This window comes from Bos indicus x Bos taurus, chromosome 2, assembly GCF_003369695.1.
Source record: "Bos indicus x Bos taurus breed Angus x Brahman F1 hybrid chromosome 2, Bos_hybrid_MaternalHap_v2.0, whole genome shotgun sequence".
Lineage (NCBI taxonomy): Eukaryota > Metazoa > Chordata > Mammalia > Artiodactyla > Bovidae > Bos > Bos indicus x Bos taurus.
Genome location: NC_040077.1, coordinates 120,901,920 through 120,924,704, shown reverse-complemented (window position 1 = coordinate 120,924,704; position 22,785 = coordinate 120,901,920). Strand labels below are relative to the sequence as shown.

Genomic DNA, 22,785 nt, shown 5'->3' with positions numbered 1-22,785 from the left:
CTGGTACCATGTTGATTTGCTTCAATAGAAAGATCACATCTGAAACAACAGCTACAATCAGAATTACCCAGTGACTAAGCATAATGCTTAGTCACTGGGTAATTCTGATTGTACTAATCCCACTCCAGTACTCTTGCCTGGAAAATCCCATGGATGGAGGAGCCTGGTAGGCTGCAGTCCATGGGGTCGCTGAGGGTCGGACACGACTAAGCAACTTCACTTTCACTTTTCACTTTCATGCATTGGAAAAGGAAATGGCAACCCATTCCAGTGTTCTTGCCTGGAGAATCCCAGGGACAGGGGAGCCTGGTGGGCTGCCGTCTACAGGGTCACACAGAGTCAGACACTACTGAAGTGACTTAGCAGTAGCAGCAGTAAGCATACTAATGGAGACGGAAATGGCAACCCATTCTAGTATTCTTGCCCGGAAAATTCCATGGACAGAGGAGCCTGGTGGGCTACAGTTCATGAGGTCACAAAGAATCAGACATGACTGAATGACGAACAAGCATACTAAAATCTACAGTCAGTGCCCAAGACTTGTCCACCTTCTGCAGAGGCCAGAGAGGCAGATTAAATGCAGAAGTGATAGGAATCACTACCCTAACATCTTTGAAGCCTTTGATGGTGACTCTAATCTCTGTATATTTCCAAGGGATTTAGTGTTGGTTTTGGTTTATGCTGGTAGGAAAGGAAAGTTAAGAATTTCTATTTGTTCCAAAGTCTCCGAGTCGTGTCCAACTCTTTGCGACCCCAGGGACTGTAGCCCCCCAGGCTTCTCTGTCCATGGAATTCTCCAGGCAAGAATACTGGAGTGGGTAGCCATTCCCTTCTCAAGGAGATCTTCCCAACCCAGATATTGAACCCTGGTCTCCCACATTGCAAGCGGATTCTTTACTGTCTGAGCCACCAGGGAAACCCAAGAATACTGGAATGGGTAGACTATCCCTTCTCCAGCGGATCTTCCCAACCCAGGAGTCGAACTGGGATTTCCTGCATTGCAGGTGGATTCTTTACCAGCTGAGTTACCAGGGAAGCCCCTTATCATAATAGCTCCCATACCATGATCAGCAAGCTACAGTGGGGTTTTTGCCAGTTGCTAAGTAGGGTTTTTGGAAATGTATTTCAGAAATAGGAAAAATAACCATAGGGTGAGATAAACACAGGCCAGAACTCCATTAATATTGCCTCAATAAATGCCTACTTTGATTGGTGGATCACAATGGCGTTTTGGGTACCCTGGGATTAACACACATTCAGAACCAGTATCTCTCAGTCCCTGAAAAATCTAGATAGTTCCTTTCTCCTAGTGTCCAGTCATTCTAGTAAATGGCTTCACTTACGTTCATTTAGTAATGACCTACTAGGACATTATTTCAGGTCCCTTGAGGAAGACTCAGAGATTTTTAATATGTACTTGTGGGAATGTAGTGTCCTTCTTCAATCAAATGTTCTATAAATCCAGTTCTGTAAAGCAGCTTAGGTCTGAGTTATTGATGGCAGGCTATCATACTCCAATATGACAAACCAAATCAGATTCCTAAAAAAAAATCCAAAATACAAATCAGATTCCTGCTCAGTAGACCTAGAGTTTCTGTTTGGTGGTTGGTTGGTTTCTTGTTATATAGACCAAGTTGATACTTTAGTAAGCTGTTTGTTTAGACAGTTCCCAGCAAGATCAGTTAGCCATCACCAAAGACCCATCCCTGCTGTTGTTGTTTAGTCACTAAGTCACGTCCGACTCTTTGTGACCCCATGGACTGCAGCATGCGAGGCTTCTCTGTCCTCCACTATCTCTCAGAGTTTGCTCAGATTTATGTCCATTGAGTCAGTGATACTATCTAACCATCTCATCCTCTTCCAGTCCCTTCTTCTTTTGCCTTCAGTCTTTCCCAGCAAGAAGGCCTTTTCCAATGAGTCGGCTCTTTGCATCAGGTAGCCAAAGTATTGGAGCTTCAGCTTTAGCACCAGTCCTTCCAATGAATATTCAGGGTTGATTTTCTTTAGGATTGACTGGTTTGATCTCCTTGCTGTCCAAGGAACTCTCAAGAGTCTTCTCCAGCACCACAGTTTGAAAGCATCAGTTCTGCAGTGCTCAGCTTTCTTTATGGTCCAACTCTCACATCCATACATGACTACTGGAAAAACCATGGCTTTGATTATGTGGATCTTTATCAGCAGAGTGATGTCTCTGCTTTTTAATACGATGTTCTAGCTTTTCTTATCATAGCTTTCGTTCCAAGGAGCAAGCGTCTTTTAATTTCATGGCTGCAGTCACCACCCACAGTGATTTTGGAACCCAAGAAAATAAAATCTGCTACTATTTCCACTTTTTCCCTTTCTATTTGCCATGAAATGATGGGACTGGATGCCATGATCTTAGTTTTTTTTAATCTTGAGTTTCAAGCCAACTTTTTCATTCTCGTCTTTCACGCTCATCAAGAGTCTCTTTAGTTTCTCCTCAGTTTCTGCCCAGTATTCTTGCCAGGAGAATTCCTTGGACAGAGGAGGCTGGTGGGCCACAGTCCATGGCGTTGCAAAGAATCGGACATGACTGAGCGACTACACTTTCACTTTTTCACTTTCTGCCATTAGAGTGATATCATCTGCATATCTGAGGTTGTTGATATTTCTCCTGGCTTGACTCCAGGAGAGTCTTGACTCATCCAGCCTGGCATTTCACATGATGTACTCTGTATATAAGTTAAATAAGCCAGGGTGACAATATATAGCCTTGATGTACTCTTTTCACACACAAAGGCTATAGTGTAGTAGTGAAGCAAAAGTAGGTGTTTTTCTGGAACTCTTTTGCTTTCTCCATGATCCAATGAATGTTGGCAATTTGATCCCTGCTGTATACTATGGTAATCATATGCACATCATCACCAGCATTTAACCACTGTCACCTGGCCTTTGCCACTCTGGGATCTTATCATCCCATTTCAGTGAGGACTTTTTCTTCTGTCATCCCCATCCTACAGATGATAACCTCCATATCTAAGTGAAGGAAGTGTCTTCTGGACATTTGGGTTTCTTCCTCTACATTCCAGAATTTTTGGCATCTCAACTTCATTGAATATAGTTCACTCTTGAGTTCAAGTTGTGGTCAGCCAGTGAAACATTTTTAGAGACATTCCTAAGTGCTTTAACTCACTAACAACTCTTCCTGCATGATAATTTTACATTATCCTCCCTGGGAAATACTGGGATCTGACTCTGGCCATGGTCTGGTGGTAGTGCGAAGTGGGGAGGTGTGTCTGGAGGAAAATTGGCATCTCCTTGCAAAGTAGTTGCCTCAGGTGAGTTTCTTCTGTCTTCAGGGAAAGGAAGGCTGGTTTCCTCAGACTAAGAAGGACAGGCAGCTTCCTTGGTGAGGGAGGCTCTTGGGAATTTAGAGGTTCAAGGTTCTCAGAATCTATCCAAATGTTCCCATTCCGCATCTTAGGGTCTCCCTCACCATCAGTGCCTGTCGCATCAGAGACTTGGTCAGGATGTTAAAAAAACCTGTGTTGTTATTTTGCAACCTACACATTTGGGGTCTAATTTTCAGCTATATGAGCCACGTAATTTCACAGAGAGCTTCGTTTAGGGTCATCATCAAAGTTCTCTGATTCTCTGATGGTGACTTGAGTTTAAAGACTGGAACTTATCATTTCCTCTCTCTAAGTGCTTCAATACAGTCAGAAGCAGATGGTCTCCCAAGTCCTTGTAGTCATCATTACTATCATCATGGTCAAATGCAGCAGCCACTTGGTCTCCCAAAGCATTGCCTTTGATAGGACTTCATCCTAAGCAAACATGAGTGATGAGGTAGGTAATCATAATGCCACTACATTTCCATTTTCCATTGACAGTAAGCCCATCACTCTGTTCAAGCTCAAACAGTCAGCAAACCAATCCCCAAACCCTATTTTGGAGGGTCTATTTCCTGGGACCTTTTCTGTTGTTAAGATTGTATGGTAAGAGTCCTATCCAGAAAACGGAAGTCATTCCAGATATTCCAAACAGAGATAATATACTACAGGAAATTGCAAGGGTGTGGGAATGTCTGGAAGAGCACAAATCAGGATGGGGACTGGAGGAACAAAAAAGAAGAAGGAGATGATACTCAGAGACCACAAGGGCTTAAGAGTTCACAAGCCCTTAAAGCACAAGCCACAAGCGTGTGCTGCCTGCTGCCCTTCTGGAGACACAGTCAGTCTCGGATCTGCTGAAGAGTTGCCACCTCAATCAGAACTTGAATCACCAAAAAGATTCTGTATCTGCCTCAGCTGCTGTCCAGAATCATCTCATCGTGCTAATATTACAACTGTGAGAGCTAGAAGCTGGAAATTTCTCTCTTCCTCCGGTCTTCTGTTTCCATTCTGACCCATTTAGCATAGCTTACAGGAAATTAACTGATGAGAGATCCTGGGTCATGAGATTTCAGACTCTTGGCCCCAGACTCTACTTATCAGAACATAGCGGAATACAAAAGGGCAGTTGTTTGACTTAAATAGGTATGCAATAGGTAAAAATGATCAGTTCAGTTCAGCTCAGTCCAGTCGCTCAGTCGTGTCTGACTCTTTGCGACCACATGAACCACAGCATGCCAGGCCTCCCCGTCCATCACCAACTCCCAGAGTCCACCCAAACCCATGTCCATTGAGTCGGTGATGCCATCCAACCATCTCATCCTCTGTCGTCCCCTTCTCCTCCTGCCTTCAATCTTTCCCAGCATCAGGGTCTTTTCAAATGAGTTAGCTCTTCGCAAGCAGGTGGCCAAAGTATTGGAGTTTCAGCTTCAACATCAGTCCTTCCAGTGAACACCCAGGACTGATCTCCTTTAGGATGGACTGGTTGGATCTCCTTGCAGTCCAAGGGACTCTCAAGAGTCTTCTCCAACACCACAGTTCAAAAACATCAATTCTTCAGTGCTCAGCTTTCTTTATGGTCCAACTCTCACATCCATACATGACCACTGGAAAAACCATAGCTTTGACTAGACGGACCTTTGTTGACAAAGTGATGTCTCTGCTTTTTAATATGTTGTCTAGGTTGGTCATAACTTTCCTTCCAAGGAGTAAGCATCTTTTAATTTCATGGCTGCAGTCACCATCTGCAGTGATTTTGGAGCCCAGAAAAATAAAGTCAGCCATTGTTTCCCCATCTATTTGCCATGAAGTGATGGGACTGGATGCCATGACCTTAGTTTACTGAATGTTGAGCTTTAAGCCAACTTTTTCACTCTCCTCTTTCACTTTCATCAAGAGGTTCTTTAGTTTTTCTTCATTTTCTGCCATAAGGGTGGTGTCATCTGCATATCTGAGGTTATTGATATTTCTCCCAGCAATCTTGATCTTTATTCCAGCTTGTGCTTCATCCAGCCCAGCGTTTCTCACGATGTACTCTGCATATAAGTTAAATAAGCAGGGTGAGAATATACAGCCTTGACATACTCCTTTTCCTATTTGGACCCAGTCTGTTGTTCCATGTCCAGTTCTAACTGTTGCTTCCCGACCTGCATATAGGTTTCTCAAGAGGCAGGTCAGGTGGTCTGGTATTCCCATCTCTTTCAGAGTTTTCCACAGTTTATTGTGATCCATACAGTCAAAGGCTTTGGCATAGTAGGTTCAAGCTGGTTTTAGAAAAGGCAGAGGAACCAGAGATCAAATTGCCAGCATCCACTGGATCATCGAAAAAATGATCAGTACAGAAACCAAAATCTGTTGCCTTAGTTACAAAAGCCTGGCAAGAGCAAAGAACAAACTTACTCAACCCTAGATGGGTAGGTTAAGGAAAAACAGCAATTTCTCCTGCTTGTCAGATGCTATAGTCTAGCAATGCAACAGTTTCACCAATACAAATCCAGTGAATATTTATTATCTACTATGGGTGAAGCTCAGTTTATCTTGTGATACTTTAATCTTGTGATTTGAGTGAAAAGTATAAATCAGAGTAGATTAAAAATCAGATAAACATTTTTATATTTAATGACTGTAATTCTACCATATTACCCCATCCTCATCATTTTCACAAATAGTGATATTTACTTAGAGACCAGAGGCATCCGTAATGAGCTCCCTTACTACTCCCTTCTCAGGGAGTACACTTGGTACACTTTGTCACTGTCTCTTCCTATTGCAAAGAGGGAATCCACTCCTCCCATCCCTCACTAATCCTTTCTAATAGTAACCATTTTAATGTGTTCTCAATCTCTTCCTGTTTCATTTGGAAGTTTATTTCTTCAGTTAATCTTTTTTTTTCTTTACAAAATATTCAAATTCTTCAGCCTTGATCCCATTTTCCCTTACTATCACTTCCTCCCTTATTCTCTTTCCCTTTACAGCAAAACTCTGAAAAGAGTTGTGTGTGCTTCTTTCTCTCATCCTATTCTCCCTTAAACGCACCCTAACACACACATACACACACTCTCTACTGATAAATCCAGTGGTCAACCCTTCGTCCTCATCTTACCAAAACTAACACATTTGATCTACTCTTTCTTCCTTGAAATGCTTTCTTCCCCTCTAGGATATTTCTTTTTATCTTTCTGGCTTTCCTCTCAGGTATCTTTGCTTGGTCCTCTTCATCTCTGCGTTCTCTAAATGTTAAGAGTGCCAAGGACTTGTATCTGTTCTATGTAGTCTCCTCCTTTGTAATCACATCTAATCTCATGACTGTAAATACCATCTATATGCTGATGGTTCCCAATCTTATATCCCCAGCCTGGACCTATTTTCTTAACTCTACTCATGTGCCCAGCTGCCCACTCTTCATCTCTTGTTGGATGAATAACGGGACATGTTCAAGTTAACATGTCCAAAATTGAGCTCCAGGTCCCAGCCCCTACCACCTGGTTCTCACCTCATCTTTCCCATTTCAACAAATGGCAAGTCCCTTTTGCCAGTACTCAGGCCGTAAAACTTGGAGTCATCCATGATCGTTCTCTCTCTCTTCCTTGCCATATGTTTGTTACCTAGTTGTGTGTGTGTGAATTACCTCCTTCCTTTATCTATTGGAGTCTTTTCATTAAGCCCCTGGAACTCAGTCTCCATCCTGTCGTGAAAGTATACTTTTCTTTTCAGGACCGGAGTACATAGCTCTAGGAGTTCATCTGCCAACTTGAGGTATTTCACTTTAGGGAAGAGTCATGTGGCTGCCCTTTGACACAGTCTGTTGCTAAAATCATTCCCCAGTTCTCAGCCTTTTCAGAGGTCCTCTGTTCTTTCTTCTGCTTTTCGAAACAGTGTTCAAGTCTCTGCAGTCAGGAGAAGATAATTTTCCACTTTACTTTCACTGTTAACATCCTCCCACTCCCCATCAACTCTCAGTGAGGAGCCTGTTTAAATTTGTACACAGTGACTACTGTTTGCAACTCTTAACAATACTGATGCTCACTTTGAATGTCTACAAATTGCCTGCATAGCAAATTCTTGTTGAAACTTAGACTGAAAAAGAAAATCTGTTTCTCCCCCAAGGAATTAACTTTTATTAAATCTTTTAAAAATAGAATTAGTGTTTATGTAAGACATGTCTGAAAAAGAACTGGCAATGACTTGGTCATCAATTTATCTTTCCTCTGTGAAACTAACTTTGATTCCTTTCAGGATTAAGAATGGATTTTAAAGAATAGTTACACTAATAGTTAGATGAAAGTTAACAAAGAATTCAGAATCTTCAGATATAACATAAGTTGAGATTATTTGGTTACAAGTTAAAAGGAAAACCACCTCAGATTGCCTTAAGGAAAAGGACATTTATTGGCTCAAGTAACTTAAAAGTCCAAGGATCGATATAGCTTAAGGTATGACTGAGCCTAGGGCTGGGGTCAGCGAAAGGAGCCTGTGTCTGGTTTTGTTTGTTTGATTTGGGGCCACATTGCACAGCATGTGGGATCTTAGTTCCGGACCAGAGGTTGAACTGGAGCCCCCTGTGTTATAAATGTGGAGTCTTAACCACTGGACTGCAAAGGAAGTCCCCTGTCTGTGTCTGTTTTTGTAAATAAAGCTTTATTGGCACACAGCCATGCCCATTCCTTCTCATATTGTCTAGATCTTTTTATGCTCTGAGTTGAGCAACATAGTGGTGAAGCTGAATAGTTGTGAAAGAGATCTATGACCCACTATGATTTGTGGGTTTTTCCCCCAAACCTCAAGTCCCACAAGAGTGCCCCTATTTCAGATGCTAATCACAAGTCACATTGCCCCTATTTCAGATGCTTATCACAAGTCAGATTGTTCCCTATGCTTCTGACCAACTGGCTATAAATCAGAGATTCCCAGGACCCCCTCCTTGCTTAATCTGCGAGAGTGGATCACAGAATTCAGAAAACTGGTTAACTTACCGGTTCATTACAAAGGGTATTAAGCGGTCATGAATCAACAACTGGATAAAGAGAGACATAGGACAAGGTGCTGAAACCAGGAGCTTCTGGCCTGTGGAGTTTGGAGCTGGCAAGTGGGTGAGTTCTGGCTCACTAGCCTGCAAGTTCAGAACCCCATCCTTCTTGGTTTTTATGGAGGCTTCATCACATAGGTGTGGTTGATTAAATCACTGGCCATTGGTAATTGATTGAACCTCCAGCCCCTCTCTCCTCTTCAGAGGTCATGAGGTGGGACTGTTAATCCACTAATTGTTCTCCCTGGCAATCTCCCATTCTTTAGGGGACTTCCAAAAGTTACTTTATTGGGACTTCCCTGGTGGTCTGGTGGTTAAGACCCAGCACTCCCAATGCAGGGGGCTCAAGTTTAATCTCTGGTCAGTGAAGTTGATCCCGAATGCTACAACTAAGATTCAGTGCAGCCAAATAAATAGTCAAAAAAATGTCACCGTATTAACATAAACTCAGTTATGGTTGAAAGGGACTTGTTATAAGTAACAAGATCCCCATTTCTCCTTCATGGCTCTGATATGATTTCGAATAATATAACACAAGATGCTCCCATTGCTCTCACCGCTTAGAAAATTCCAGGGGTTTGGAGAACTGTGAGCCAGGAACCATGGACAAAGTCCAAAATACATATTTATTATAAATCACATTTTCACACCCACAAACCCTGAAATATTTCCCATCTGGCCCTTTACAGAAATGAATGACCAGCCTCTGGTCTAGAGAAAAATGATGTCAGTTAGATCTGGTCTGTTTCTCTGCTCTGCTTTCCCCAGTGTTGATCCCTTCTCATGTAGGTTCTCTTATGGTGGCAGAAAATCTGCATAGCTCCAGGCTCACATCCTCATAAGATAGGTCTTCTTTCCTAGTTGTCCAATAAAAAGTGCTAAGACTTGCTTTGATTGAACCTCCTTTTGTGGCCTTGTTTGATATGTCCATCCCCAAACCAATAACTGACCATGGGAATGCAGTACTCTGATTTGCCAGGTTAAGGTCACAAGTTGCCCTCTGGAGTGATGAGTCGAGTAAGTATCTTCCAGACCCGTAAGAACTGAAGGGTTGATCTTCTTAAGAAAAGTTGAGGAGCTATTTCCAGAAGAAGGTATTGTAGGGGGAGTAGTAGGAATAGCATAATGAGTAAACAGAAGGGAAATTACATAACAGGCCAGTAACCAAAAGTGCCCTTTGATACAGTTAGAATAGCAACTTTTAAATAGCTACAGCTTCTTCTGTTAATACGGAAACAAATACTTTCCCTTTTCACCAATTCATTTTTTTTTTAATATTTATTTATTTGGCTGTGCTGGGTCTTAGTTGTGGCACACGAGATCTTCAGTCTCGGTTGCCACAGGCAGAATATTTAGTTGCAGCATGCAAACTCTTAGTTGCAACATGTGAGATCTAGTTCCCTGACCAAGGATCGAACTCGGGACCCCTGCATTGGGAGCATAGAGTCAACCATTGGACCACTAGGGAAGTCCCTCACCAATTCATTTTAAATCAAGATTTAGGTCAACTAAGTGAAATTACTGTTTTTATTTATTACAGTTTGATATTGGCAATTTCGTGCGGTTTATATTAGCTTCCTAGTGTGGGCTACAACAAAGCACCACAAAGTGGGTGGATTAAAACAACTGAAATTTATTCTGTCAGTCTGGAGATTGGAAGTCAGAAACCAAAGTGTCAGCAGGGCCACACTCCCTCCAAAGGCTCCAGGGAGAATCCTTCCAGCTTCTGGTGGTTGCAGGTATTCCTTGACTTGTAGTTGAGTAACTCCAGTCTCTACCTCTTCACGTGGCTTTCTTCCTTGCGTGTATTTATGCATCCTCTCTTCTTGGTGTAAGGACACCAGCCATTGGACTCAGGGCCCAACCTAATCCAGTACGGGCTTCCCAGGCAGTGCTAGTGGTAAAGAACCCGCCTGCCAATCCAGGAGACATAAGAGACACGGGTTTGATCCCTGGGTCAGGAAGATCCTCTGGAGGAAGGCATGGCAACCCACTCCATTATTCTTGCCTGGAGAATCCCATGGACAGAGGAGCCTGGAGAGCTACAGTCCATGGGGTCACAAAGAGTCGGACATGACTGAAGTGACTTAGAACACATGCTCTAATCCAGTATGAGTTCATCCTAATTATATCTGCAGAGACCTTCTTTCCAATAAGGTTACATCCTGAGGTTCCAGGTAGACATGGATTTTGAAGGGACAGTATTCAACCCACTACTTGGTTTATACATATATTATTGGAGAATTGAAAAAGCACAAGATTTATCTTTTCAGCCTCTAAATAAGTAGAAAAATAAAGACTGGGTTAGTGTGTATTCCGGGGATGCAAAGATGATTCAATATCCAAAAAATCCATTAGTGTAATATATCATTTTAATAGATTGTTAAGGGTTGAATTGTGTTCCTCCTAAAAAGATATATTGAAGTCCGAACCTACAGTACCCTCTTTGAAAATAGGGTTGTTACAGGTGTAATTAATTAAGATGAGGTCATACTGGAGTATGGCTCTTTCATTCAAAATGACTAGGGTCCTTATAAGGAGACATTGTGACTATACAGGAGAGATCTCCCTGTGGAGACACAGAGACACACAGGGAGAAGATAGCCCTGTGAAGATGGAGAAAAGGTTGAGGTTCTGCAGCCACAAGCTGGGGAACACTTGGGGCCACCAGAAGACAGGGAAAAGCAAAGGATTCCTCTCTTAAAGATTTCAGAGGGAGCCTGGCCCTGCTGGCTTTGATTTCAGATCTCTAGACTCCAGACTGTGAGACAGTATGTTTCTGTTGTTTTAAGTCACCCAGTTGATGGTATTTTGTTACAGCAGCCCTAGGGAAACCAATAGCCAGATAAAGAGAAAAAAGCATATAAATACAGAATAAGCATTCAATACAATTTAGCACTCATTTATGATACCAATTTTTAATTAATTAATTTGTTTGTTTACTTTTGGCTGTGCTGGGTCTTTGTTGCTGCTCGGGCTTTTCTGTGGTTGTGATGAGCGGGGGCTTCTCTCCACTGGCAGTGTACGGGCTTCTCACTGTGCTGGCTTCTCTTGTTGTGGAACATGGGATCTGGACTGACGGGCTTCAGGAGTTGCTGCACATGGGCTCAGTCGTTGCAATTCCTTGGCTCCCGAACACAGGCTCAATAGTTGTGCCCAGGCTTAGTTGCTCTATGGCACGTGGAATCCTCCCGGATCAAGGATAAAACCCCTGTCTCCTGTATTGGCAGGTGGATTCTTTTACCAGTGAACCACCAGAGAAGACCCTAAACATTCTTAATGGTAAGATTTTAGCAGCATTTCCACTCAGCCCATGAAGCCTACTAGCCCATTCACTATAGCAATAAAACCTATAAGCAACAGAAATAAATCTAACAAAAAACATTCAAGATCATAAAGAAAATAAGGAAACATTACTGAAGCATATGAAAGAAGACCTAAACGTGTGGTGAATTATACCATATTCATGGATAATAAGACAATATTAGAGGTATTTCCCTGGTGGCCCAGTGATGGACTCCGTGCTTCCATGGCAGGGGGCATAGGTTCAGTCTCTAGTTGGGGAAGTTCCACATGCTATGAAGTGTGGCCAAGAAAAAAAAAGGAATATTTTTAAAGAAAAAGACTCAGTATTGTAAAGATGTATGGTCTCACATAAATTAATCTCTAAACTCAATTCCAGAAATAATCCCTATAGGATATTTTAAAAGTGAAATATGATAAGCTTATCATAATTTTTATATAGAAGAACAAGAGACAATCATATTTTTTAATGTTATTTGAAGGAGACTTAATGAGGGAGAGTTTTAGTTTTAGTTTTCTAAATTTAGTTTAAATTTGGAGTTTAAATTTAAACTCAATTTAGAGTTTTAGTAATTAAAGCTGTGCAGTATTGGGGGAGAGAAATAGATGAATTGAACCAAAAAAGGAGCTTAGAAATAGACCCATGGATTTATGGAAACTAGATGTATAACAGAAGTAGCATTACAAATTAGCAGGGAAAGGATTTTCTGTTCAATAAATAGTGCCAGAAAGATTGGTATCTTTATGAAATATATTAGAATACCATATGCAAAATCAATAGTCGGTTAAAACCCTAAAAATGAGAAACAGAACTTTGTTAATTAAAAAAAGAAACTCTATGTCCTTGAGATAGGGATTTCTTAAACAAGATAGAGAAAGCACGTTAACAGACTGATACATTTGACCATATTAACACTAAAAGCTGCTGTTTAATGAAAACTCTACCATTAAGGGAGTTAAAAAGACAGACCACAGATGGGAGAAGATATCTGCAAGACTTATAACTGATAAAGGATTAGTTTATTGGATATATAAAGGATACCTATAAATCAATAAAAAAAGATAACCCAGTTTAAAAAATAAGAAAGGATATTGTGTAGACAGCATTATTGGCCCCAGTTCATCACCCCCTACCAACATTCACACCCTTTGCTGTATGACTTTGCAGTTCTTCCCACTAACAGACCAGAAGATATTTCTTCTCCTCTGTACTTTAGACTTGGCCATGTGATTTGCTTTAGTCTGTTAGGACGTAGTACATGTAACCCAGTGGCAGCTACAAGCCTCAGCCTTAAGAGACCTCATGTAGTTCCCTTGGGTTTATGTCCTTTAGCCACTGTCGTGAGAAGAAATTGTCCAGGCTGGCCTCCTAGTCCTGGGAGGAAGATGTAAGACCATGTAGTAACAGCCACTTCAGACAAGCTGCCCCATCCAACCCACAAGTGCCTGAGCTAAATAAATACTCAATTATTGTATAACACTGTTTTGGTGGTTAGCTGTTATGCAGTTGTACTTAGCAACATTGTAATGAACAAGGAAATTCACTTAATCAAGGTCAACAAACATTAAAAGTTGTTCAGCCCATTCAAATAAAAACAATAGCATACGATGGTATGCCCATAAGATTGGCAGAACTTAAAAAGTCTGATGATATTAAGTGTTGGCAAAAACTGAGAAGTAGAAATTGATATATACCATTAGTGAAAGTGTGCACCTAAAGACTAGGTGACGTGATTCTAGTCATTGAGTTGCAAGTTCCCTGGAAGTGGCATCTGGAAAACCCTTCCCCCCGCCCCCAATAAAAAAGATAAAAATTGCCTGGTAACTGCCTTTTGTCTTTTCATCTTCTTCCTGCCAGGAATGTGGATGTGAAGCTGCAAATGGGGCACTCATCTTGCAGCATGAGGTGTTTTAATTTCATTACTTACATTTTTCACATGTTCATTTGATTCCTCTTCAAACCTGCCTTTTCTTTTTTCCCCCCATTCTTGTGGATAATAATAATAAAGTAAAAGGAAAATAGCTAGAGTAGTACTTCACCAAGAACTACATTTGTGAAGTACTTACTACATGCCAAACACTGTTTCAAGTGCTGTAGATATTGGGTTGGCCAAAAGGTTCGTTCGGATTTTTGCAGCCAGTGTTGCGGGAAAACCTGAAAGAATTTTTGGCTAACCCAGTCCATCAACTCATTCAATCCTCACAGTAATCCTATGAAATAAATGCTATTTTTGCTTCTGTTTTACAGATAAGGAAACAGCAATACAAAGGTTAAATATTAATACATTGCCCAGGTTCACATAGCTATTAAGTGAAAGAGCTAGAATTTCAGTCAAGCTACCTGGTTCTAGTGTCTGTGTTCACGACTATATGCTAGTGTACGTCACGTTTTATCTTTGATCATTTTAAACATGCTTATTTAATAGCCTATTAGATTTTTATTCTGTTTTACTCAAATTTGGGGGGGTTCTAATTCCCTGCTTGTCATGCCTGCTAATTCTTCTTTATAACGAACAATTTCCTTACATCTTTTAATATTTTGACTCTTTCATTCAACAGCATTGATTAAGCACCTGTTGTGTGCTCAAGTGCTGCACAGGGACCTGGGAATATGAGTAAACAAAACAGGCAAACCCTCTACTCTCGAGGACCTTAAGTCCTAGGAGAAAACAGAGAGTAATCAAATAAGAGGATAAAGAATAGGGGGAGGTGCATAGAATGATAAAGCCTCTCTGATAAGGTGACATTTGAGCAGAGATCAGAAAATGTGAGAATGGGAGCTATGTGTGTATCTGGGGGAAGAATTTCCAAGCAGAGGGAATAGTACCACAAGGCTTCATGGCAGGAACTTGCCTTAAATGTTTGGGAATGAGCTTTGGAGCTGGAATGCCGTGTGTGAGGGCTAGAACAGAGGAGAGGCGGGCAGAGGGGTACTTCGAGGGACAGGGCGCAGGTGGGATAGGGCCTCGCAGGTCAAGAGAGGCACTTTGGGGTTGAATGGGGAACTTTGGAGGGTTTCGTGCAGAGAAGTGACTTGATTTCATGTTGTAGAAAGGTTGCTCTGGCTGCTGTATTCAGATTAGACACTCCACACGTTCATTCTAGGAGAGAAAAGTGTTGTGTAAGATACGAAGTGCCATTTTAAAAATTGCATCTTAAATATAATTGTTATTTGGGTTGGTTTGTTTGTTTTGAACTTTTTCTTTTGTATTGGGGTATAGAGGATTAACAGTGTTGTGATGGTTTTAGGTGAACAGTGAAGGGATTCAGCCATACCTGTATCCGTGCTCGTGTGCAGGCTCAGTCGCTCAGTCGTGTCCAACTGTTTGCGACCTGATGGACTGTAGCCCGCCAGGCTCCATGGAATTTTCCAGGCAAGAATACTGGAGTGGGTTGCCATTTCCTACTCCAGGCGATCTTCCCAACCCAGCGATCTTCCCAACCCAGTCTCTTGTGTCTACTGCATTGGCAGCCGGATTCTTTACCACTTCACAACCTGGGAACCCTCCATGCTGTGCCATGATAAGTCGCTTCAGACTGTGTGACCCTAGGACTGTAGCCTGAAAGGCTCCTCTGTCCATGGGATTTGGGATTCTCCAGGCAAGAATACCGGAGCACTTTTCATGTCCTCCTCCAGGGGATCTTCCCAGCCCAGAAATTGAACCTGCATCTCCTAAGTCTCCTGCGTTGGCAGGCAGGTTCTTTACCTCCGGGTTCTTTACCTCCATACATGTATCCATTCTCCCCAAAACCCCCTCCCATCCAGGATGTCACATAACATTGAGTAGAGTTCCATGGGCTATACATTAGTAGATCCTGTTGGTTATCCATTTTAAATATAGCAGTATATACATGTCCTTCCCAAACTCCCTAACTGTCCTTTCCCCCCAGCAACCATAATTTCCTTCTATAAGTCTGTGAGTCTCTTTTCTGTTTTGTAAGTTCGTTTGTATCATTTCTTTCTAGATCCCACATATAAGGGATATCATACTGTATTTCTCTTTGTCTGACTGACTTCACTCAGTATGACACCCACTAGGTCCATCCGTGTTGCTGCAAATGGCATTATTTCTTGTTTTTAATAAAAAGAAGGCTGAGTAGTATTCCACTGTATATTTGTACCATATCTTCTTTATCCATTCCTCTGTCCATGGACATTTAGGTTGCTTCTATGTCTTGGCTATTGTAAACAGTGCTGCAATGAACATAGATGTGCGTGTATCCTTTTGGATCATGTTTATCTGTGGATATATGCCCAGGAGTTGGATTGCAGGGTCATTTGGTAGCTCTATTTTTAGTGTTTTTAGGAACCTCCATACTGTTCTCCATAGTGGCTGTACCAATTTACATTCCCACCAACAGTGTAGAAGGGTTCCCTTCTTTCCACAACCTCTCCAGCACTTACTGTTTATGAATTTTTTTATGATAGCCATTCTGAGTGGCTTAAAGAGATGTCTTGTAGTTTCTATTTCTTTAGTAATTAATGATGTTGAACATCTTTTCATGTGCCTATTGGCTATCTGTTTGTGTTCTTTAGCTCAGCTAGTAAAGAATTTGCCTGCAGTGCAAAAGTCCAGTTCAATTCCTGGGTCGGGAAGATCTGCTGGAGAAGGGATAGGTTACCCACTCCAGTATTCTTGGGCTTCCCTTGTGCTTAGCTGGTAAAGAATCCTCCTGCAATGCAGGAGACCTGGGTTCAATCCCTGGGTTGGGAAGATTCCCTGGAGAAGGGAACAGCTACCCACTCCATTATTCTGGCCTGGAGAATTCCATGGATTGTATATTCCATGGCATTGCAAAGAGTTGGACACAACTGAGTGACTTTCACTTTCAGGTCTTTGGAGAAGAGATTATTTAGATCTTTTACCCGTTTTTTTAAGTGGGCTATTTGTTTTGATGCTATTAAGTGTCGTAAACTGTATGTAAATTTTGGAGACTAATCCCATATCAGTCAAATCACTTGCAAATATTAATATTTTCTCCCAATTCGTCTGTTGTCTTCTCATTTTGTTTATTGTTTCCTTTACTATGCAAAAGGTTTTGAGTTTAAGTAGGTCCCACTTGTTTATTTTTGTTTTTATTTCCATTATTCTGGAAGACAGATCAAAAAAGATATTGCTGTGATTTATGTCAAAGAGTGTTCTGCCTATGATTTCCTCTAGAAATTTTGTATTAAAAGTGTCCAGTCTCACATTTAGGTCTTTAATCCATGGTAATTTTTTAACATGATAATTATGGCGTAAGCATAATTTGAGCATTATGCAGCCTGGAGAAAATGTGCACTTTGTGAAGGATGATTCCATGACATCAAGGTTAACTATAAGGAGGACAAGAAGAAAGCAACTTCTTGAAGACAACACTCAACAAGAAAACCTTGAAGATGCTGGCACCCCAGGTCTTTTCAATGTCCAAATGAAGCTGCATGGTCAACAAATGCCTAAAATGGTATTTATGGCACCAGAATTTATATCAGGTTTTCCTTACCTAGCTTAGGAAAACTTCTTGTGCAAAGATGTCCCATGGTTTTTTAAGGATATCTTCATTTTTAAGATTTGGGGATTCTGATTCTTTAAGTAGTTCCTGTTACTAACAAATGACCAATATTTGTTAAATATTTCTTTGTATGTACCAAAAAGTATTTAAAATTCTGCCAATTTCACTTCAAATCAGTTACTTCTACCTATTACTCAGTCCTAACTTGACTACTTATTTATTCATTATTTCAACCACCTTAACCACCTACCACATGCAGTTTGGAGGCTGTTGATAATAGGTGACGGACTGAAGCGGTATCTGCAGTAGTGGACAGAAGTGGTAGGATTTTGGATTTATTTTGAAGGTAAAGCTGACAACACAGAATCAAAGATGACTCTTAATGCTTTGGGTCTAAATAAGTGGGATGAAGTTACCATTTCCTGGGATGGATAAGACTGTAGAAAAGGCAGGTTTAAGATGAGGATGAATGAAGAGTATGGTTTGGGATATGTTGAGCTCAGGATGCCTATTAAATATCTAAGTGGTGATGCACATAAATATAAGTCTGGAGCTCAGGGAAGAGGTCGGGGCTAGATGTGTAAATCTGTGAGTTATAAGCTCAAAGATGGTATTTAAAACCATGAGCCTGGATGAGATCACGTAGGGAATGATATAAGTAGAGGAAAGGTCTGAGCCTGAGGCCAAGGACATTCCAGCTATAGAGAACAAAAAATTTTCCTTGACCTTCTTCCTCGCCTGTGTCTGAAAATTAAAGTGACACATTAAAAAAAAAAATTAAAAAAAATAAAGTGACACATTAGCAGGAGAAATGTATACGAATTTACTCAAAGTTAGTTTTACATGACACAGTAGGCTTCAGAAGGAAATGAAGACCCAAAGAGACAGATCTGTGTGTTTTTTGCTAGGCTTGATGAAGAGTGGACAGTCGTGGGAAAGAATGTGGTAGATAAGGAGTAAGAGGTAAACTCAGTGAACTGGGGACGCTCAGTACAGCCTGTTTGTTCAGATTCTTCTCAGCATCCCTTCATTGCCTGAGATAAGGAGGCTCCTTTCCTCCGTGTCTAGGGAGGACACCTCTCACCTGGGTTTTGTGATCTGATGCAGCAGAGAAGGGAGGGGGTGTCAGAGTGACCTTCTTGCTTCTGCCTATTTACTCAGACTCCTTTGGTTAATAATATTCACTATCAAGTTGCCATATTTGGGGATAGCATGTCCTGAATCTCATAGCACTTAGAGATTAGACAGGAAGAATCAGGAGAGGAGACTGAGGAGTGGGCAATTGAAGAACCATGAAGGAGTGGTATCCTGGCAGCCAAATAAGTGAAACAAGGGTTTCAGGTTGAAAAGAATGATCCACTGTGTCAGTGAAATGAGGACAAAGAAGTGAGCATTGGATTTGACAACATGGAAGTTACTAATGATGATCTTTCCGAAAAATGGGTTTTGATGGATGGGCATGAAAACCTGATGAGGATAGGAGAAGTGAAGCTAGCAAATGAAAAAAGCCAAGACAAAAACTCTTTCAATGAATTTTGTGTAAGGCAAGTAGAGAAATGGAGTAGAAATCTACTTAGAGTAGAAATCTATTTCTGGCTAGAAACAGATGTGAAATCAATGGGAGTTTATTATGTTTCTGTTATTTTTTTTATTTGGCTATACTGGGTCTTCAGTGCTTTACGTAAACTTTCTGTAGTAGCAACTAGTAGAGTCTACTCTGAGCCGTGCACAGGCTTCTCACTGTGGTGGCCTCTCATTGCGGAGCTCTAGAGCGAGGTGGCTCAGGAGTTGTGGTGCACGGGCTCAGTTGCTCCGAGGCATGTGGAATCTTCCTGGACCTGGGATCAAACCTGTGTCCCCTGCATTGGCAGGCGGATTCTTAACCACTGAACCATCAAGGGGAGTTTTTAAGGTAGGAGATATTAGGCATCATGGTGGTACAATATTGGAAATGAGCCAGCCACTATGTAGTGAAGAGAATGACTTTGAGTTCAGTTTAAGCAGAGCTTATTTTCCACCTGGTTCAGTATCCTTGCCTGGGGAATTCCATGGACAGAGGAACCTGGCAGGCTACAGTCCATGGGGTCCCAAAGTCAGACATGACTGAGTGACTAACACTTTCACTTTTTTCGGGTTCTGAGAGCTTCCCTCCTAAGCAGTTTGGCATTTACTTCTGCAAGGTGTCCCCACGGACACCACCAGCCCAAGACTCATTCCCATATAAATTTTTCAGCTTAAGTTTTCCACACCAAACAAGGAAAATAAATCTGGACTCCAGAACTTCACAAAGCACAACCTTGGATTTGATATCTCACCTAGGGACTTTTTTTCCCTCAACCAAGGCCCTGCAAAGACAAACTTTCTTTGCCTTTTCTCTGGACTTAGGGCAAAGTTTACTATTCCATTTTCAATAAGGTTGAACCCTTAGGGGGTTCCAATTTCTGTTACTGATGAAAACCAGAGCCCATGTTGCTGCCCCAGCAACTCAGCTGTACCTTTAAAGTTTTGACTGAATTTTAGCCAGCATCTCTAGAGATTTGTGACCAGAAGTTTCAGTACTTTCTAGAGCACCATTTTGCTGGAGTCAGAAATCATCTCCCTTCATTCTTCACCTGGTTAATTCCTAATTGCCTTTGAGGTCTCAACTTAAATGTGACTTCTCAGAGAGGTATTCCCTAACACACTCCATCCCAATCTAAACTAGTTTATACTTTTATACCAAGAGCACCCTCCTTCTGTCTTGCTGCTGCTGCTGCTGCTGCTAAGTCACTTCAGTTGTGTCCGACTCTGTGCGACCCCAGAGATGGCAGCTCACCAGGCTCCCCCGTCCCTGGGATTCTCCAGGCAAGAACACTGGAGTGGGTTGCCATTTCCTTCTCCAACACATGAAAGTGAAAAGTGAAAGTGAAGTCGCTCAGTGGTGTCTGACTCGTAGCGACCCCATGGACTGCAGCCCACGAGGCTCCTCCATCCATGGGATTTTCCAGGCAAGAGTACTGGAGTGGGGTGCCATTGCCTTCTCTGCCTTCTGTCTTAGCACTTGTCATTTATAACTCCACATGAATGTTTGTTTAATGCTGATACTCCCTTTAGGTTAAAAACTACATAGAAGCAAGAAAGAAGCCTATTTAGTTTACCATATAGCAGAAGGCCTGATGCTCAAGCCAGGTTCTGTGACTGAACAAATAATTGTCTAAAAATCAAACAACTAAGAGTAGAATGAACAACCCTTCCCTGGTGGCTCAGCTGGTAAAGAATCTGCCTGCAATGAGGGAGACCTGGGTTCGATCCCTGGGTTGGGAAGGTTCCCCTAGAGAAGAGAACGGCTATCCACTCCAGTATTCTGGCCTGAAGAATTCCATGGACTGTATAGTCCATGGGATCGCAAAGAGTCAGAGGACTTTCCGGGTGGCTCAGTGGTAAAGAATCTGCTTGCTAATGCAAGAGACGCAGGAGATGCCAGTTCCATCCCTGGGTCAGGAAGATCCCCTGGAGAAGGAAATGGCAACCCACTCCAGTATTCTTGCCTGGAAAATCCCATGGACATAGGAACCTGGCGGGCTTCAGTCCATGGAGTCTCAAAGAGTCAGACACGATTGAGCACTCAACGCACAAGAGTAGAGTAGGGACTTCGCTGCCTGTCCAGTGGTTAAGACTCTACACTTCCACTGCCAGGGGCATGGCTTCGATCCCTGCTCAGGGAACTAAGTTTCCACATAAAGGAGTATTACATGGTATTCTAAAACCTATTATCTTCTGTGTCTGGGAGATGATATTCTCTAAGGAGAAAGTGTTTTTAATGGAAAGAGGACAGAGGTTTCTGTCATTTTACTTGGCTCATCTTAGAGAAGCAGTGTTACTCCAGTGTTGGTAACCACTGTGTCTTTTCCTCTCTAGAATGGAGATCTCCTCTCATCAGTCTCACCTCCTGCAGCAACTGAATGAGCAGCGCAGGCAGGATGTATTTTGTGACTGCAGTATTCTGGTTGAAGGGAAGGTCTTCAAAGCCCATCGAAATGTCTTATTTGCTAGTAGCGGCTACTTTAAAATGCTTCTTTCTCAGAACTCCAAGGAGACAAGTCAGCCAACCACAGCGACATTTCAGGCCTTCTCTCCTGACACTTTTACAGTTATCCTGGACTTTGTCTATTCCGGCAAGCTCTCTCTCACGGGTCAGAATGTCATAGAAGTGATGTCAGCTGCTAGCTTCCTTCAGATGACTGATGTCATCAGTGTATGTAAGACCTTTATTAAATCTTCGTTAGACATTAGTGAGAAAGAAAAGGATCGCTATTTCAGCCTCTCTGATAAAGATGCCAATTCTAATGGAATAGAACGCTCCTCTTTTTATAGCAGTGGCTGGCAAGATGAAAGCAGTTCTCCTCGTTCTCACCTAAGCCCAGATCAAGGAACAGGTATAATAAGTGGGAAATCTTGGAGTAAGTATAATTACCATCCAGCCTCCCAAAGGAATACTCAACAGCCTCTGACCAAGCATGAACAAAGGAAAGATTCCATTAAAAAGGCCAAACATTTGAGGTTGTCACAGCCTTCTGAAATGACTCATTATAAGTCAAGCAAGCGAGAAGCACGGACATCTGATTCTTCCAGCCACGCTTCCCAGTCTGAAGAACAGGCACAGATGAATGCGGAAATGGACTCTACTCCTGTTAGCTATCAGTATGGTCAAGGATCTGATGTCACGTCAAGAAGTTTTCCAGGTACCCAAATAGAGAATTAGTCCTCTCAATCAGGTTCCAAGACTCCAATGTAAATCAATCCTGTCTCAACATGCCCTTGGTTTTAGGGCAGTTGAACCAAGTATTTTTTTTTTTTTTTCTTTTTAAAAGGTCATACTTCTCTAATGAAGAGAAGTACTTCTTCTATACATAAAAGGTAAATTTTTTAAATTAAAATATTGGGTAAATTTAGTAAGTCAAAACAATAGAGTTCTGAGGGTCAGAAACCCATGATTTTCCAGACCTGCTTCTCTGTAGATGATTAGATTACTGTTAGATGTTTAAAGCTCTTTTGTAAATGGCTCAATCCTTAAGAAACGTATTTTTAATTTATTTTTTAAATGGCTCAGTCCTTAAGAAACGTATTTTCAATTTATTTTTAAAAGTTTTATATTGGAGTACAGGTGATTAACATAACAATGTTGTGTTAGTCTCAGATGTACAGCAAAGTGATTCAGTTATACATCACACTTTCACTTTAGTTTATTTTTTTTCTGAGTATTCACTCAGGAGGAGAATTTTTATATAGAAAAATTAAATAGAGCAATCATGCATATTGGCAAAGGTTCACAGCCCTAATACCTAAAAGAAATTAAATCTGATTTTATTAAGATATAAATGCATAATTTTAAAAAATATAACATTGGTACTGTAACTCTGTGTGCAACACCATGAGATATCTCATTTCTATGATAGTAAAATGCAGAGAGATTATGTAGGCTGACAGTGTCAAAGTAGAGAACGAGGATTAGAAATGCGTATCATCTAGTCCCCCCAATTAATCGTTAGCAGATTTGCTTAGTAGTTTGAAAATGAAAGTGAAAGTTCCTCAGTTATGTCCCAGTCTTTGCAATCCTACGGACTATACAGT

General features: G+C 41.4%; 1 protein-coding gene across 1 annotated transcript in view; it reads left to right on the top strand.

Moving 5' to 3' along the window:
- Window positions 1-22,785, top strand: part of ZBTB8A (zinc finger and BTB domain containing 8A) — a 58,829-nt gene that overhangs the window by 25,435 nt on the left and 10,609 nt on the right. Inside the window, exon 3 of the mRNA XM_027517115.1 lies at window positions 21,073-21,896. Coding sequence (XP_027372916.1) covers window positions 21,074-21,896 — 823 coding nt within the window. The 5' untranslated portion in view covers window position 21,073. The remainder of the gene's footprint in view (window positions 1-21,072; window positions 21,897-22,785) is intronic.